Here is a 16,346-nt window from a genome sequence, read left to right as displayed (position 1 = left end):
AAATGCTAACTTGCTGATATATTATGATTTAATAAATAATAAAATTTACTAATTTGTGCTATTTTAGTATTATTCCATAGAATAGATTTTATTTATACTTTGAATACACTACTTTTTAAGTAACATTAACATTCAACACACTTGAGATTAAACAAAACAAACCACTAGAAAACGTGTATTGTGTGGTTAGTAAAATTATCTTTTAAATATTTTCTTAAATCGTACTAATCGAAGATTATACTATCAAAAAACCCATAATTATGTTATTTTAGTTAATTATTTACAAATTAAATTACTCTTTTACTTTTATCTTTGATTTGTTAGTCGTAAGTCGTAACTTGTTTTAAAATAGACGGTTAGAATTATTGACATTAGATGCATGGTCTTATAACTTAATCATTTTAATATGTTCGTTGTTCATGGTATGACAGTGGCGCCAATCTGTTTTTAAATCACTAGGTTAAAAAAATTAACTATAATTGTATTTACCTTAAACATAATATTTCGCCATGCAATGTATTTTTAAAACATACAATATCGTGTCTGTAACTGCGATATCATGAAAATGAAAATCTCCCATCCCAATGTTTGAATTTGTCTTACAAGGACACCAACCTAGTTACAATTTTCTGGGGTATTCACTAACCACTTGATAGTCAAGATTAACTCAAATGGTTCGAACGAAAATTGTTAGAAAAGAGTTTTTAAAATCTCAAGACTTATTGAAGAATCAAGAAAATTTAATTTTTAGATATAATGTATCTGTCATCTGACATCTATCGAATCTGTAACGATAGTTTGATATCCCATCACCTCAAAGAAAATCATATGTTTTGTTATCGTTGTAAACATAGTATATATAATATATATAATATATATATATATATTATATTATGTACTTGTATGTTAAAAATTATACGAGCTGTACCTCCTGTCGCTCTATGATAACGCTGATAAAAATGAAAATTTTTCAGATTTCAGAATAGGAATTTCAGAATATTCAATAGGTAGAGAGTTATCTACTGGTATTTTCCCAATTTTTTAGTTTTATTCTTATATAATATAGTAAGAGGTATTACATTTTACCTTACCATGTCTTATATACCGTATGAGATAATTACTCATAAAAGACAAGTATGTTCACTTTATAAAAAAGCATGCAGGACCATCGAGGATTGGTATCATTACAGGTAAAACGCTTAATTTTTGAGATCTAATAATAAAATATCTATAATTATTATTAAGTCTAATATTAGTATAATAAATATCATTATTACTCTTAAGATAAATATATAATTATACCAACAAAATTATCAAAAAAAAAAAATTTTGTACTTAGTTTTATTGTAAATTAAGTGTTAATGTGTAACCCTGGGTTATTTTAATCATCTATAACTGTCCAAAAATTTGTAGTATAAAATATTACACTTTATAGATTTAAATTGTGTAAATTGTTTTATTTAATTATAAAGGTCACAGCTAAAGTTGACATTCAAATTATTAAATTAATATTAAGCGTGGTTACAATACTTGTGATGTGTTATTCTCTAAAATGTATTAATAAATAGCTATAATACTTTACCTATTGTTTCATTCTTTACTTTATTTTTTCTTAGACCATTGATGCGAATTAATATTATTCGCTTAAGAAAACGTTTTGATGACAACAAGAATATAATAGATGTACCAACTGCACAAGAATTGTTAAAAAAAGGTCAACATGAGCTATGGGCTAATCAACATTATTATCCTCATCAGTGTAAGTAAAAACTTATAGACTATAGTTAAATCAAAATTCACTAAAAACTATAAAAATTACATTTTTTTAATTTCATTTCTAATATTCTATACCTATTTAATAGTTTTCTTTTCTGTTGATATAAATATGATTTGTATTGTTAAAATAAAGTGAAAGGTATTTTAGAATAACATGAAATTTTAGCATACCTAATATGACCTCTACATTTTAAAAAGTGGAGCCCTTGTATATGAAGAAATATTAATATTAATATTTAATAGGTATTTAGGTACAAGTAAAGTATATTACTAGTGCCTATTATGTTATATCAGTAGAAGTTCTTATTAATTCTAATTTAATTACTCTATAAACAAGACATGGTGTTTGGTAGTGGCATATCTTGGTTCCGTGAAAATTTAATGAGTATTGAATGTAATACAGTAGTTCCCAACCGGGGTGACATGTCACCTTAGGATGACACAGACCTAGCTTAGGGGTGACGCAGAATTTTAACAAGAAAAGAAAAAAAAATTAATTTTTTCAAAAACAATCATATTACCTATTTCTTATAATAAATATATTATACACCTATACCACCACTATCATGTACATAACATACCTCAAAGTTCGTATCTTTATAATAGTTTGTATTATTTATATTTAATCTTTTGGTCCGATAAACACGTGTACCTAGTCATTTGTCGTGCGATACACAGCTAAGATTGTTTATTATTTTGATGTTTGGGTGACACAGTATTTGGTTCTAGTGACTGAAGGTGACACGAATCAAAAAAGGTTGAGAACTACTGATGTAATATCTTATTATTTATAATTGAGTCTTTAAAAAATAATCATTAATATTAAAAATTAAATATGGGTAATTGATTTAACTTTTTTAATTATTTGTGCTATTCTATGCTAATATTATTTATTTTATAGTTCCATCTTCACCTGGCGGAACAGCCTTTGACCGAGATTGTTTCCCTCCCGACTGGGTTTTGGATTCTTGGCATCCATTAGAAAAAGCACAGTATCCAAAGTACTTTGCTAAAAGAGAAGAACGCAAAAAAGAATACATAGCATTATGGGAAAAACGCTGGGGAAAGCCATTCATTCCACATGACGATCATTAAATTAATTTTCTTTATGTGGATTGTAGTGGAATATTGATTGTTGCTAATTAGCGATTGTTATCATAAAATAATATGATGTATCTTGTATGTAAAATAAATAATAAATAAACTTAGATTTCTGAATTAAATCATCATTTTCACTTTTAAATTATATTCTTAACTTTTACTATAGGTAACTAGTAATTGTTTAAAAAGTAAAATAATAAAGTAACTAAATTTTATTATTTAATAAAAATATCGAGGAGTCATATTATGTTGTATTGAATAGTATCATTATTTATATTTTTAATTTTAAAGTTATTAGTCAGTCTACATGCTAACAACCAATAATTGTTAAATTGATACATGAAATAAGTCATCCAATATTTTTTAAACATTATACAATATTCAATATAAATTACTTAAATGAGTATTTTTCATAATTTAACCATGAGATATACAGTATAAAATACTCTTTTCAATAAAATATGTTTTAATTAATGTAAGTAACCTTATATATTATGATAATGTTGAATGACCAAAGTATTTTAATAATGAATTTAAAAATTACTTACACATATTACATACTTCATTAAGTTCATTACTTACGTCAGAATATTGATTACTATCAAATTAATAAACCAAAAAATTGTTTATTGATACAAATTAATTACTAAAATTACCTGATACTTTTTTAAATTTTGTATTGTTTTATTATCAAATATCAATCCATTAAAGTCAATGACATTTATTTGTACTTTTTAGTTGACAGTTAGAGTGAGGTTTTAAAAATAACCATAAGTATTAAAATATTATTTTTTCTAAATAAACTACTTAGTAATGATTAATTAACATAAATAACTGAAACTTTAAAATGTTAGCAGAATAAAACATAATAGATTTAATTATTTTATGCATTATACTAAATTGAATTTCTTGATAGTAATTCTATAACCAGTATCAATATCATAATCTAAATCAGTAGCAATAAACCCATAGAAGGTTTAAAAATTTAATAGTGTGACATTTTTATCTTTATTGGGTCCGATAGCAATAGCATGGACATTAGGCACACATTATCAATACGGGTAATCAATTGACCGACTCAACCAATTTTTATAAAACGTTATATTATTAAAAAAAATTTTTTTGTTATAAATATATTTTTCCATGTAATTATAAAAAAATATATTGTATTAAAATATAATCATTAAATCTGAATGTATTATTATTAAAATGTATGTGGTCCACTCTTTACAAGAGGTTGGACACCTCTGATCTAAATTATAGTGTATAGACAACATTAGTCATTACTCACTTTTTTAAACCATAATTGATACAGTATATTTAGTGTTGTTCGTATTGATTTTTTATGTTTATATTAATAAGTAATATTAGTGATTACCCTAACACAATGCAACAGATTAAAACCAATCTTATTAAATTATAAAAGAATCAAATCTCAGATTTATTTAATTCATTTTGGTTTAGTATGGATAAATAAAAATACAGTAGTTTGTTTCGAAAAATTATTTTTATATCGCTTATTTAGTTGGTATAGCGAATCATGTTCAAGCAAATATATTGCAAATGACAGTATCATTAAACCATTTATTTGCTTAAAATTTTTCTTCCTCAAGTCCGTGTTTGAACAACATCAACACTGGTACATTGTCGTCACCAATGTCTCTGTATTCAAGCATAGCTACCATGCCGTTCTCGATATCCATATTTTCACCTGTGAAGAACTGGAGGTCTTTAAATCTTGTGAGCAGATCTTTCATAACCTTTGTAAAACAAAACAGACGGTATTAACAGTGGTAAAAATAACTACTCAGCACATTGTATTAAGGCAACACAATATAGCCAGATCTTGCATACAATAAAAAGACCCATTAAACTCACTTTGTTAATATTGGTTTTGAAGACATCCACTTCGGTACTACCATTCTCGACCATCTTGTCCACTAACCGTTTCATGTACTCTTTAAGGTATAGAGTGAAAGATTTCTTATCCGGGAATGCGTATGTCTCCATCAGACGATGATTGAGTACTACGTCCACACCGCTTTCTACGGCCTCATCATTGTCTTCACTGGCCTCTTCAGCAGATGGATTGGCGCCGTCAAGCGTCACATCGCCCACTTTTCGTGTAATCAGCTTTCCGTATACCTCGTACAAGACGCCGTCAACGAGTTTGAACTTGTAGGTGTCCGAGAACATCTCGTCACCAGAGAAAATATCTTTAAAGATCTTCATTATTAAAAATAGATGACCGGAGATGAACGATAAAAAAATAAAAACGACAGACGGTTACTGACACGCGGCCAGGGCAGTGGAAAGAGGGCAAAAGACCCGAAGTACAAAAGAATTCGTCTAAAAAGGAATAACGTGGAATTTATCACTTAGATATCATTAACATTTTTTGATTTGTCTATGTTCGATTGCAAAGAGGTTGGATAATACAATCAGTTTGTGTTACATGAAATCTCTGTAGTTTTATGGCGGGAAATTTATTGATATCGTCAATCGTGTCTATTTAGTATTTTTTAATTTTGCATCTTTACATGCTAGAAATTTTGATGTATTCATAACTTCACTTACTGGGCTCATATTGTAATGTTCTATACATACAATAATGTTAATAATATATTATTGAGTTACTTGAAAGCTGAATATATTCAATTGTATATGACACGGTTAAAAACACAATACATTTATTATTTTAATCTACGCTACCTACTGAATTTTAAGATCTAACATTTTCATAAAAATGGCCAAGAAATGAAAATTGTCAATTCTTTTAAATAATAAATTCTCAATAGTTTTGGTTTAGGCTTTAAATTAACTAAACGATAAACATTAAAATATAATTATGATTTTCATTTCTATTGTCATATGATAGTATTATGTTAAGTTATAAATACTTACCAAAAGTGGCGTATTTTGGGTAATTCTTCGGAGCTGTATTTAAAATTCTCTTTTTAACCTAGGAAAATTTGAATAATTCCTAGATATTCTAGATAAACTGTAAATTTCGCTTAAAAATATTCCTTAAAACATGGCGTCAGATCTAGTTAATTACCTAATTTAATTTTTCTTTTAAGTGCCTCCAATGAGCGACTTCTTATCTCCCGCCACTCAAGCCATTTCACCTCCATCACATACGCTTATTATAAAATAATATCTACAGATTGTGTATTTTAATAATAAATGATAAAAAAAAAAAATTAATTTCATTTTTGCAATTTGAATATAAATATTATAATAGGCATGAATAATACATTGTGAATTGAGATAAATTGAACTATTTATTTTTTTTTTAAGTCGCGGGTATTCAAATATTAAGTACATCCTTCCCCTTTCCTCCAAAAAAGAAATAATAATAATAATAATAAAAAAAATACTCCACTGCTTACCTATAAAATATCAATACTATATACACCACAGTAAACGGCTTTTATAAAAAATATTGATACCTATATTATCTATTGCTTTTAAAAAAATTTCCTAGAATTAAACTGTTTTCCAGAAAACATCAGGAATATCTTACGAAAGAAAAGTACCGTTTCGCGGTATTTTACATTTTTTCAAGTTAATTATTGTTACTACAAAAAAAAAGTACCTATTGCGTCCAAGTGTTACTACAGGCCACTGAGTATAGTTACTCTTTTCAAGTTTTCATGTTCTGTAAATTATTTTGTTTTTACTTTTATGCTTATTGTCTTTTGTTATAGATTGTATATATTAAAAAATATAAGTACTTCATAATTTTTTAGCATGCTGTAAGTATTAAGTCTTAGTTATCAGATTTCAGGATATTTTTCCATAAATTAATATTAATATAGTATATATATTTTTTTAAATTACCTCTTATTTTTTTTACCATTTATTTAATTTAAAGGGAATTAATGAACTCTGGTGGGTTGGGATGCGTGGTGTATATACTATTATAGGTATATATATATATATATACATAGACATTTTTAGTAGGTATTTCAGATGTCACCGGCGCTATAGTTTACATATGTAACCTATATATATATAATATATTAATGATACAGCACATTTCATTAGCCGTGGTGCAACTGTGTAAGTCGTAAGATATTAAAATTAAACTTCTTAGTTCATATTATTAGGGCATTGGGTGCGACACGCTCGCAAACCATACTTATTAATTTATTACAATTATTATATTATACTATAAATTACAATGGTTTGACTGACATTGAATGTTGGTAAACCAGCTAGAATGCTAGATTTAAAAATTATTCATTAAATTAAAAGTGTCATTAAACTTGTTATACATTTTTCTACGCTTAGCCGTTTTTAGTAGTTTAACAGTAAACCAGTAAAGCTATATATTTAATAATTTAGTATTATAACTTATAAGTTATAACTATACTGTAAAAGTAAAATAATTTTTTGGTTTTTATGAAGTTTATAATAGTAAAATGTCTCTGTATCTAATAATGCCTATCTTCAAACAGTTCAAACCAATTTTCCTTAACATTAGCGTAAAACAATAGTTTATTGTAATCTACGCTATGTGATCGCTATGGTCTATGGACTATGGAGTATGGATGATGATTGATGAGTCATATTTTGTTACCGTAACTAACACTCGTTCAATTTAGGACTCTTATATCAGAATCACAGTCCCTACCTAATGTACCCTCTGTGTTATTTATTATAAACTAAAAAATATCCATAGAGTAATATTACTCTATGTAAATATCACACCCTCATTAACTGCAGTGTGGGCGAATGATATGATTTTTACAACTTATTAATTAATTATCCAGTTTTTTCCTTAAGCTAAGATTAAAAAGATAATTTACTTTCTTTTACACCCGTTTTTAATTTATTAATTTATTTATTTTCAATTATTTAATTCTATCTAAATTATATTCTTAAAACTGGTTTTAAAATAAAACCATCTATAATTAGTCGTAATAACATGTAATAACCGCAACTAATTTTTGTAACTAACAATCGTTATTTATTGGTTTATTCCCGAATATGTAACGGTTAAAATCTAATAATTTTTATTTATATTTCAGTATTTCACTAAAATAAAAAAAATCTATACAGGCGTTATTGATTAAATATAAATTAAAATAATAGATTTTAAATAAAGTGATTATTTTCTAGAACAATATTTTAATATATTTTAGTATTTTTATATTATATTATGTACCTACTTGTGCTCTAACAAATTACAACTATGAATTCTTATTACGTAAAAAGATTAGAGGTTGAATAGCAATTTAAAAAATTAAATAATACATCAAAATGAAATGAGCTGATAAATAATAATAAATGTCAAATGCTCACTCAATAGTCAATATATACTTTATAGTTTGAAAAATGTAATATATTGGTACCAAAATGTACTCTACATGTACATTGTATACGTACTGTTATTTGGTTACTATTTTATTAAAATTATATTGAGTTACTGCTTTTTATATAAAAAAAAAATGCAACTGTAATTGTTCTTTGATTGATTAATTTTCATTTTTCTAAAAAAAAAAAATTAAAAATAAAACTTCAACATTTTTTATTTAAATAACCATTTAAAAATCAATTTTGCAACGATATATTCTCGTTTTTACAGTGCTTATGGAAAATAAAAATATTTAATTATCCAATAATGTTTTGAACTACCTTAACTAGATATAAGTATATAACTATGTACAAAAGGAACAAACGAGTTTATGTTAAGATTTTCAACATTTTAATAATAATTTTACTAATTTTATAAGATAAAATCAGAAATAACAAAAAATAATTATTAAATATGATCATATACATGTTATATGTATTATTTTGCAACCTGAATAAAAGTTAAGGTAAAAATCCGACAGGAAAAAACAATAAGGATAATAGAAACGAGGCAATAAAAAACCTCAGTGAAAAATATTATTGGTTTAAAGCTTAGAGATATAACTGTTTTATAGATAGGTATTTCAAGTTTAGATGAATAGAGTTGGTAGTGGACATTAGACTAAACTTTTTTGGAATACCTAAGACCCTTGTGCCATTATTTTCGATCATTGAGCTTTAATAATAATTTATAACTATAGTGGTTAATTATTAATCAACTAGATCAGGGGTCGGCAACCCGCGGCCCGCAGAGCAATTTTTGATGGCCCGCACAAAGGTGGTTAATTTTTGTGTTTTACTTTTGTTCAATAACATTTTTCATATAATTTTCAATATTATATAATTCTTTTTCCTTTATAAATAAAATCTAATCTAACCGTTTCATAATAGCAATACAATTATAAGTATTATATCATAATATGTAATTTTTTTTTTTTAATGTGGCCCTTGATGAACATTTGAAAAAAAAATGGCCCGTGTGGTTAAAAAGGTTGCCGACCCCTGAACTAGATACTCGTTCGAAATTATATTTGCATATTTCAAAATGTAGTAAGAATATTCTGTTTTGAAATATGAAATTTAAAATGTATGCTGATATTAAAAAAGTAGATACAAAAAAAGCTGATATAAAAAAGCAAAAATAAATTTAAAAAAAAGTTGTTTTGTAATGACTTCAAATAACAACATTTAAATTTCCAAAAACTTTAATACTTTTCAATTTTGTACACAATACCTTAGGACTAAGATTCATTTTTTTTTGTTGACTGAGAGTTGAATCAGGTCATGTCAGTATAAATATGTTTTATTGTTCAGCCAATGACCAAGATTGGGATTTTAAATTACACTTAAAATTGCATAAATATGACTTTAAACATGAGTAAATATGCGTTAAAAATAACAAAAAATGCAAAAAAACGGAAATATAATAGAGTATACTTTTAATGCTTTCAATACATGTTCGATGATAATCGGCAATCGCAGTCGTTATCAATAGAAAAAAACCCCAACAAAATCAGCAGATAACTAGTTTAATCGCGTCGCATCAGGGTGTTTTGTATATTTGGTATGTAAATTTAATTTATTATCTATATTCTATTTATTTAATTTGACAATAATTTAGAGATACGTTTATTGAAATATAAATTCATAGAATATGACCAATTTTGATTCAAAAACAGGTAAAAATGCAAAACGTCTCAAAAGTCTAAAAATAGCACTAAAATCCAAAAATTGCAAAGTATCTATGCAAAACCAAATTTTTAATTTAAGTTCTTTGTATCATAAAATGCATTTTCAGCTTATTCTGCTATTTCTTAAGCGTCGCATAAGATATATGCAAATGCTATAAAATCCCAATCCTGGTAATGACTAATGATTAATGGACGTATCGCGTATATAAACATTATGTTACGAGATAGTTATCTACTTATCTATATTATTCCACGTACTCAGTGGCACAGACAGGGAGGTTTGGGTGTTTAAACCCCCCTCCCCCCGTCACCATTGTCTTTCCACATCTAATAAATGTATTATTTATATTATTGCACATTTCATTAATTCTATTTTTATATTGAGGTGCTTATAATATATTATAATATTGTATATTCACAAGTTTACAACTAAACTGTGTTCTTAAATAGTTCAATTGAGTAACAAACATAACAAAAACAGTGAAAAACTAAGTTTAATTTTCACTTAAACCTCCCGCCTTGCAAAATCCTGGTTACGTCACTGCATGTACCAGGTACCTACATATATTTGTGAATGTGTGAAGAGTATAATGCAAGCGAAGCGAGCGATTTCGATTGGCAAATGCCAGATAGGTATAAAATATGGGTGGATCGTGGGTGGTAGGTATGTGTAAAACTTCGCTCCTTCAATTAAAATAGTTCTAATCAGAGTACTCAAATACTTTTTTAATATTGAATATTGAATTATGGTTACCTATTTTATTGTATAGAGCAAGTAGGTTCAAGTTGGTCTATGATATCTAATACAGTAATACCTTTAGGCTATAGGTAATATAATAAGTATTCTTGAAATAACAATGTTTAACTAAAAATAGACAATATTATACTATACACTTATTATATTATGATAGGTACGTAGGTATCTAAACATTATTCATGATCATGGGTAGGTTGTATAGTAAGTTACTTATTACTTATAAGTTATAACGTAACATAAATATTATAATAAATACTAGCCACTACAGGAAAGTAAAATATATCCAATAAAGGGCATAGGCATAAAAAATATTATACCTATATGGTTAATGGCTATACATCATACATGTATGATAATGCATCTTATAATATATTGTATTACTTAATAATATCTATGTATAAATAATTAAATATAAATTCATAGATTCTAGTTGTTGTCTGTTGAATATTAACAATATATTATTGAATTATTCTAAAATCTAAAGCTTACCCTTGCCTCTTTACTAGGTACTAGGTACATCGATTGTAAATTATCTAGATACCTATATAATATATTAATACGTCAGTTCGAAAACATAATTATTCTCAAACATAATAGTCATAATATACTATACTTTAATATTTAGTTCACATTCGTGAATGAAACACCAATACTTGCAAGTTGAAAACGTATATAGTATATATTATTTATAAATACGTACAACGTTTGCAATACAATATTCATTAAATAATATATATTATAATATAAATACACTATACACTTATTAAAATTTTTTATTATTTCTATAAAAAAGTCTCAATTCGAATATTTATATATCAATATTGTTTCCAAGAGTTTTGTGATATGACGATCGGGCAACACTGCATTGATCAGAAACTGCCATCTCGTTTCGTCTTTTGGATTTACTGCTGCCGAGTGCTGAGTTTGCCGCCGCTGGCCGCTACGCTACATAATATTATTGTTGTCAATCGTTTGTGTTTTCACTTTTTACTCTTTTTAGTCTCTCAGACCTCAGTAGTAGTCAGCACTCGCAAGTGGATGAGTGATATTGTTGCTTTCCTTCTGTGTGATAGAAAATTCGAATTTCTGTTTTTTTTTTCCTTTTTTTTTTTTTTTGTTTTTTAAGTAAAATTACAACAGCCTCATTTATATCGTGTCAATAATGCTATGTTCTGTATAAATATTATTATGACGTGATCTTCGATTTTCTCATGTACGTGGCTGGCCATATGTTCAGCCTTGCACCTGTTGCATTTAAGTTGATGTTATTTGTTCTAATTATTTAATAAAAATTATCAAATCGATTTTAAATGCGGAATGGTGACGAGGTGAGAGTTTTATGTTGTTTAAAGTTTTTTGTGTCACAATCAAAATTGGATGACGTGAAAATGGGCAATATACAAACCCGTAAGCCCGAATACAACTCGCCGATTTCGACTCCACAGCACCAACTTCATTTGCCTGTAGAATTGCCCAGGACTCATAATTTGCGAGCGAGTATTCGGACTAAAATACCGATGCCAGACAAGAGTGAGTTGGAAAGGCGGTTCACAAAAGTCTTGGTATGTTATTTTTTTTTATTTTAATATAAAATATAAATATAGTTGAATAAAATTTTCATTATTTTACATTATTAATATTATGATTAAAATTATGGTACCCACTTATTACCAGTTTCATTACAATTGATTAGTTAATTCTTAATAAATATTCTGGTTAGATTATAAACATAGGTACTTTGTTATTTACTATAATAAAAACAAAACATATTATATTATCTATTGTATATATTCTTATTCTTATTAATTTGTTATAATTATTACTCATGTTCTACCAATTTAATTATTTATCAGGTATTAATAGTCTATAGAAACATATTTTAGCTATTTAGTTTCTATCTCTATTGTATTTATGTCATATCTATTATTCACATTGTATATTTTAACTGACTGTCCATCATTTAAAAGCTAAATAAATAATATACGTTTTTAAATCAAGTGCTTACTTACTATTCATACGTTATTATAACATTTTAATTCATCAAAAGTCCCTTTATATTACCTATAAAAACAAATTTTAATAAATATTTTTATATTTTTGTTTATTGGCTGAGTAATTTAAAAATTGCCATATTGGTAGGTTTGTTTTGGCTTATAACTTATTAGAAATTATTGATGTAATATATTTAAATTTATGCAATAAACTTTTAAAATATATTGTGCACCTATATAATAATTGAATCTCTGCATATATCTATGTAATTATAGATTATTATTTATTGAGTACTTATCAAAGTACTTGCCTGTCAATTTTTGTTTTTAAAAACACATAAAACTGTATTGAAAACATTATGGTACTTACCAAATTGTTATTACGTATTATTGTGTTAACTAATAATATGTACATTAATTATAAGTGTATTAAGATATTCTTAGAATTTAGTTTAATAATAATGAAATAATTTATAAGTTATAACCTCATAGGTAAACAATCTAAAGCTATTTTTTAAGATTATTTATGATCCTTAAATATATAGAATGAAATAAACTTAGGTACATTTATGTAATTGCTGATAGAAACTTAAAAATTATAATGATAAAATTTTAAGGTGTGTCATTTATAAATATTATTGTTAGTGGTGTAAGAGTATAAAATAAGTAGGTATAATATTTTGTGATTAAATATTCATTAATATTACTCAGCATAGATACTAGTGATACAACTAGTTATATAAATAAAAATATAAAATATAACCTTACTCATTTATAACCATAAGTTATTTTAATTTAAATTATTATATTATCTGACTATTGTGCAAGAATTTGGAATGAAAGTATACCCAATATTTTGTATAATGTAATTTGTTAAAGTTTGGTGATTAGTGTCTAGTGTCTACCTATTAATAATTGTGTAACTATTATAAATTGCTTAGTGTTCGAAGATTATAGTAGGTACCTATATCATTAAATTGTTCTTTTATAAATATTTAATTGATGTATAATGTTGTTAGTTAGTGGTGTTAGACAGGGATTTTTATGTTGGTTTCGTTATTACCTATAATTTAAAATATATTACAAACTAATTCTAAAAAAAAATCTTAACTATGGTAAAACTTGCATGTTTTCTTTGGAAAAATTAAGAAAATGAGTTGTTATGTTTATTTAGTGTTTATAACCCTATTGTTAAGTATTCAATCATGAAATTTTAGGATTTAATCTTTGTTATTTGAATATTGTATTTACTAGTTAATAATTATTAAAAATAATATTTGTTAATACATTAAAGGGAATATTGTTTGTGCATTAAGCTATTTTATTGGGTTAGCCATAGAATCAGATACATAATTTGTATAATATTATATTTTAAAGTGGTGTTATTTTTCTATATTAGGAATAAAAACGGTTTTAAAATTAAGTATTAACTATTCAAACAGTATTCTTAAATTTCAATAACGGGCAAGAATAAGATATAATTGGGTCTCTGTGTAAGTTAGTATTGTACCTATTATTTATATTATTTTTAAAGTAATGATAAAAATGGTAAATCACTACATCTTTAAAATTAATCAAATACATTTATATATATTTTTTTCCATAAAAACAACTATTTATTATTTAAACACTTGCCAAATGCATTAACTAAATAATGATGTTTTAGAATATTTTAAATATATCTAAAAAACATATGATTCTTTTTTATAAATCCTACATATTATGATTAATTTTTATTAACTTTATACTATATTTGTATGCACGTATTCTTCAAATTTCAAATTATTCAATCTATATTGAGATACAAAATGTTCGCTGTTAACAATCATACTATATTTATTAAATATTCAAATTAATTAATTATGAAAATATAATTTTTTAAATTAATTTAAAAAAATTGAGTTTTATCATTAAAATTACTATTTTTAATGCTCTTATTTGTTTTTTTTTTCTCGGCACGCACATCATAGAAAATTTATGTTTGGAAAAACAAAATCTAGTGTTGTTAGCTTTGGTATTAGGGTTAATTGACCTATTATGGAAATTAAAATTAAGAATATTATCCATGACATTATTTTTGTTTGTATGTTAACTTTTTTATGATAAATATTTTAATTTTTATACATGTTATAGCGTTAAGAGTACGTAAAGTATTACAACTAAAAAATGTTTACATCTTGTTTTAAAATGTGACTAAAAGATACAGATAATATTCTTAACTTAAAGTTTTATAAGAGGTAAATAACTCAAATTCTAAAGCTACCTAATAAAACTTGATTGATTCTGGTGAACATAAATTTATTTGTATGTTGTGCGTGGGTCAAATAAAGAAAAACTATTAGTGCGCTGATATCTTATCTTAACTTTTAAGTTCAACATTTAACTATTTTTAATTTGTTGGTTATTTCTACCAGTTTTCTAGTAAATTATAAAAAAATTAAAAAATGGTTCTTAGTGTTATTTTATGTCAAATCCCAATTTTTTCCATATTAATTAAAAGAACAGATTGAAATTTGTCAACAACTTAACTTTATACCGATATTTTCTTTTGTTAAAATTTTTTCCCTACCTTTTTCTGAATAATTAAAAATTAAAAATTAAAAAAAATAATAAATATTTCATGCAGTGATTTATTGAGTTAAACAATTTAAAAAAATAAAGAATAAATTAAATAAAAATCTATTGTTAGTATACTAACTATATATATATAGTCTTATCCGATCAATATTGATAAACTGATAATCTGGTATGATGTACAAGAAATATAAGTTAGGTACACATTGAGCGAAAAGTAGCGTTCTTAAACACGACATAAGTAGTGACATGTAGAATTTAAATGTTGTGGATATACATGGATACTAATAATAATTTTCTACGCTCACAACTAAATTTCAACGTTTATATAGGTAGTCTTTTTTAAAAATAAACTGTTAAGCCCTTTCTTTAAAAGGATATTAATTATCGGCAAACTAATTGTTTTTTCATTCTGACCCACACGACAATAATCAAATTTGAGTTCATCAGGATCAACCTTAACAATTGATCTAATATTTCTCTGTGTTTTTACTTTGGCTTCTAGTTTTTACAATATTTAAAATTTTAAGCTAGATATAAACATTTTAAAATTGTAATATTTTATTTATTAATAATTTGCGTATAAATTGAAATATCATAACAATATTAAAGGTAGAATATAGATAATGTTCTTAATTTTATGTTTCATTATACATCAAATCACCAAAGCTGACAATACAAGGTTGAAAAAATTGTCATGATGTCAGTAGGTCAGGGAAACAAATAAAAGTAATGCTCTGACATCCTCTTAAGTTAAAGTAGTTAAACAATCAAAATCTCTGGTTGTCTTTTTATGGTGCAGTAATGTACATAATTTATACGTCAATATTTGTTTTAGGTATATTTTATGAACAACTAAATAATTTTCTGGTGTCATGATTGCTAATTTCTAAAAGATTGATTATAAAGTAATAAATATATCATAGAAGTATAATACGCAGGTTACTAGAACCAGAAATCTAAAAGGTTTATCCAAAGTTTGAGGTATATTGGACTATTAAGATAATACAGGTACTTATTGAGCTAAATTTTGTGATTACTGCATGCCTTTATACCATGAATCATTTACAACTTTCAAAGATAACAGCTAAAAAT

At 25.4% G+C, this 16,346-nt stretch overlaps 3 protein-coding genes across 3 annotated transcripts in view; 2 read left to right on the top strand and 1 right to left on the bottom strand.

The window, feature by feature from the left end:
• The first annotated feature begins 932 nt into the window (after window positions 1–932).
• LOC112598935 (NADH dehydrogenase [ubiquinone] 1 beta subcomplex subunit 9) lies at window positions 933–3,000 on the top strand. Its single transcript, XM_025345602.1, has 3 exons — window positions 933–1,190; window positions 1,617–1,759; window positions 2,678–3,000. Exons 1-3 carry the CDS (start codon window positions 1,093–1,095, stop codon window positions 2,869–2,871), a joined length of 435 nt encoding a protein of 144 aa, XP_025201387.1. The 5' UTR covers window positions 933–1,092; the 3' UTR covers window positions 2,872–3,000.
• Window positions 3,001–4,365: 1,365 nt separating this feature from the next.
• On the bottom strand, window positions 4,366–5,109 carry LOC112598859 (translationally-controlled tumor protein homolog). Its single transcript, XM_025345504.1, has 2 exons — window positions 4,756–5,109; window positions 4,366–4,637 (listed from the first exon to the last, which is right to left on the bottom strand). Exons 1-2 carry the CDS (start codon window positions 5,107–5,109, stop codon window positions 4,470–4,472), a joined length of 522 nt encoding a protein of 173 aa, XP_025201289.1. The 3' UTR covers window positions 4,366–4,469.
• A 6,569-nt stretch (window positions 5,110–11,678) lies between these two features.
• Window positions 11,679–16,346, top strand: part of LOC112598922 (formin-like protein CG32138) — a 28,752-nt gene continuing 24,084 nt past the window's right edge. Inside the window, exon 1 of the mRNA XM_025345589.1 lies at window positions 11,679–12,248. Within this exon, the coding sequence (XP_025201374.1) occupies window positions 11,997–12,248 (252 nt within the window). The 5' untranslated portion in view covers window positions 11,679–11,996. The remainder of the gene's footprint in view (window positions 12,249–16,346) is intronic.

The sequence above is a fragment of the Melanaphis sacchari genome, unplaced genomic scaffold (genome assembly GCF_002803265.2).
Source record: "Melanaphis sacchari strain LSU unplaced genomic scaffold, SCAv2.0 Contig4_pilon_pilon, whole genome shotgun sequence".
Lineage (NCBI taxonomy): Eukaryota > Metazoa > Arthropoda > Insecta > Hemiptera > Aphididae > Melanaphis > Melanaphis sacchari.
This window is presented reverse-complemented; position numbering and strand designations above follow the sequence as displayed.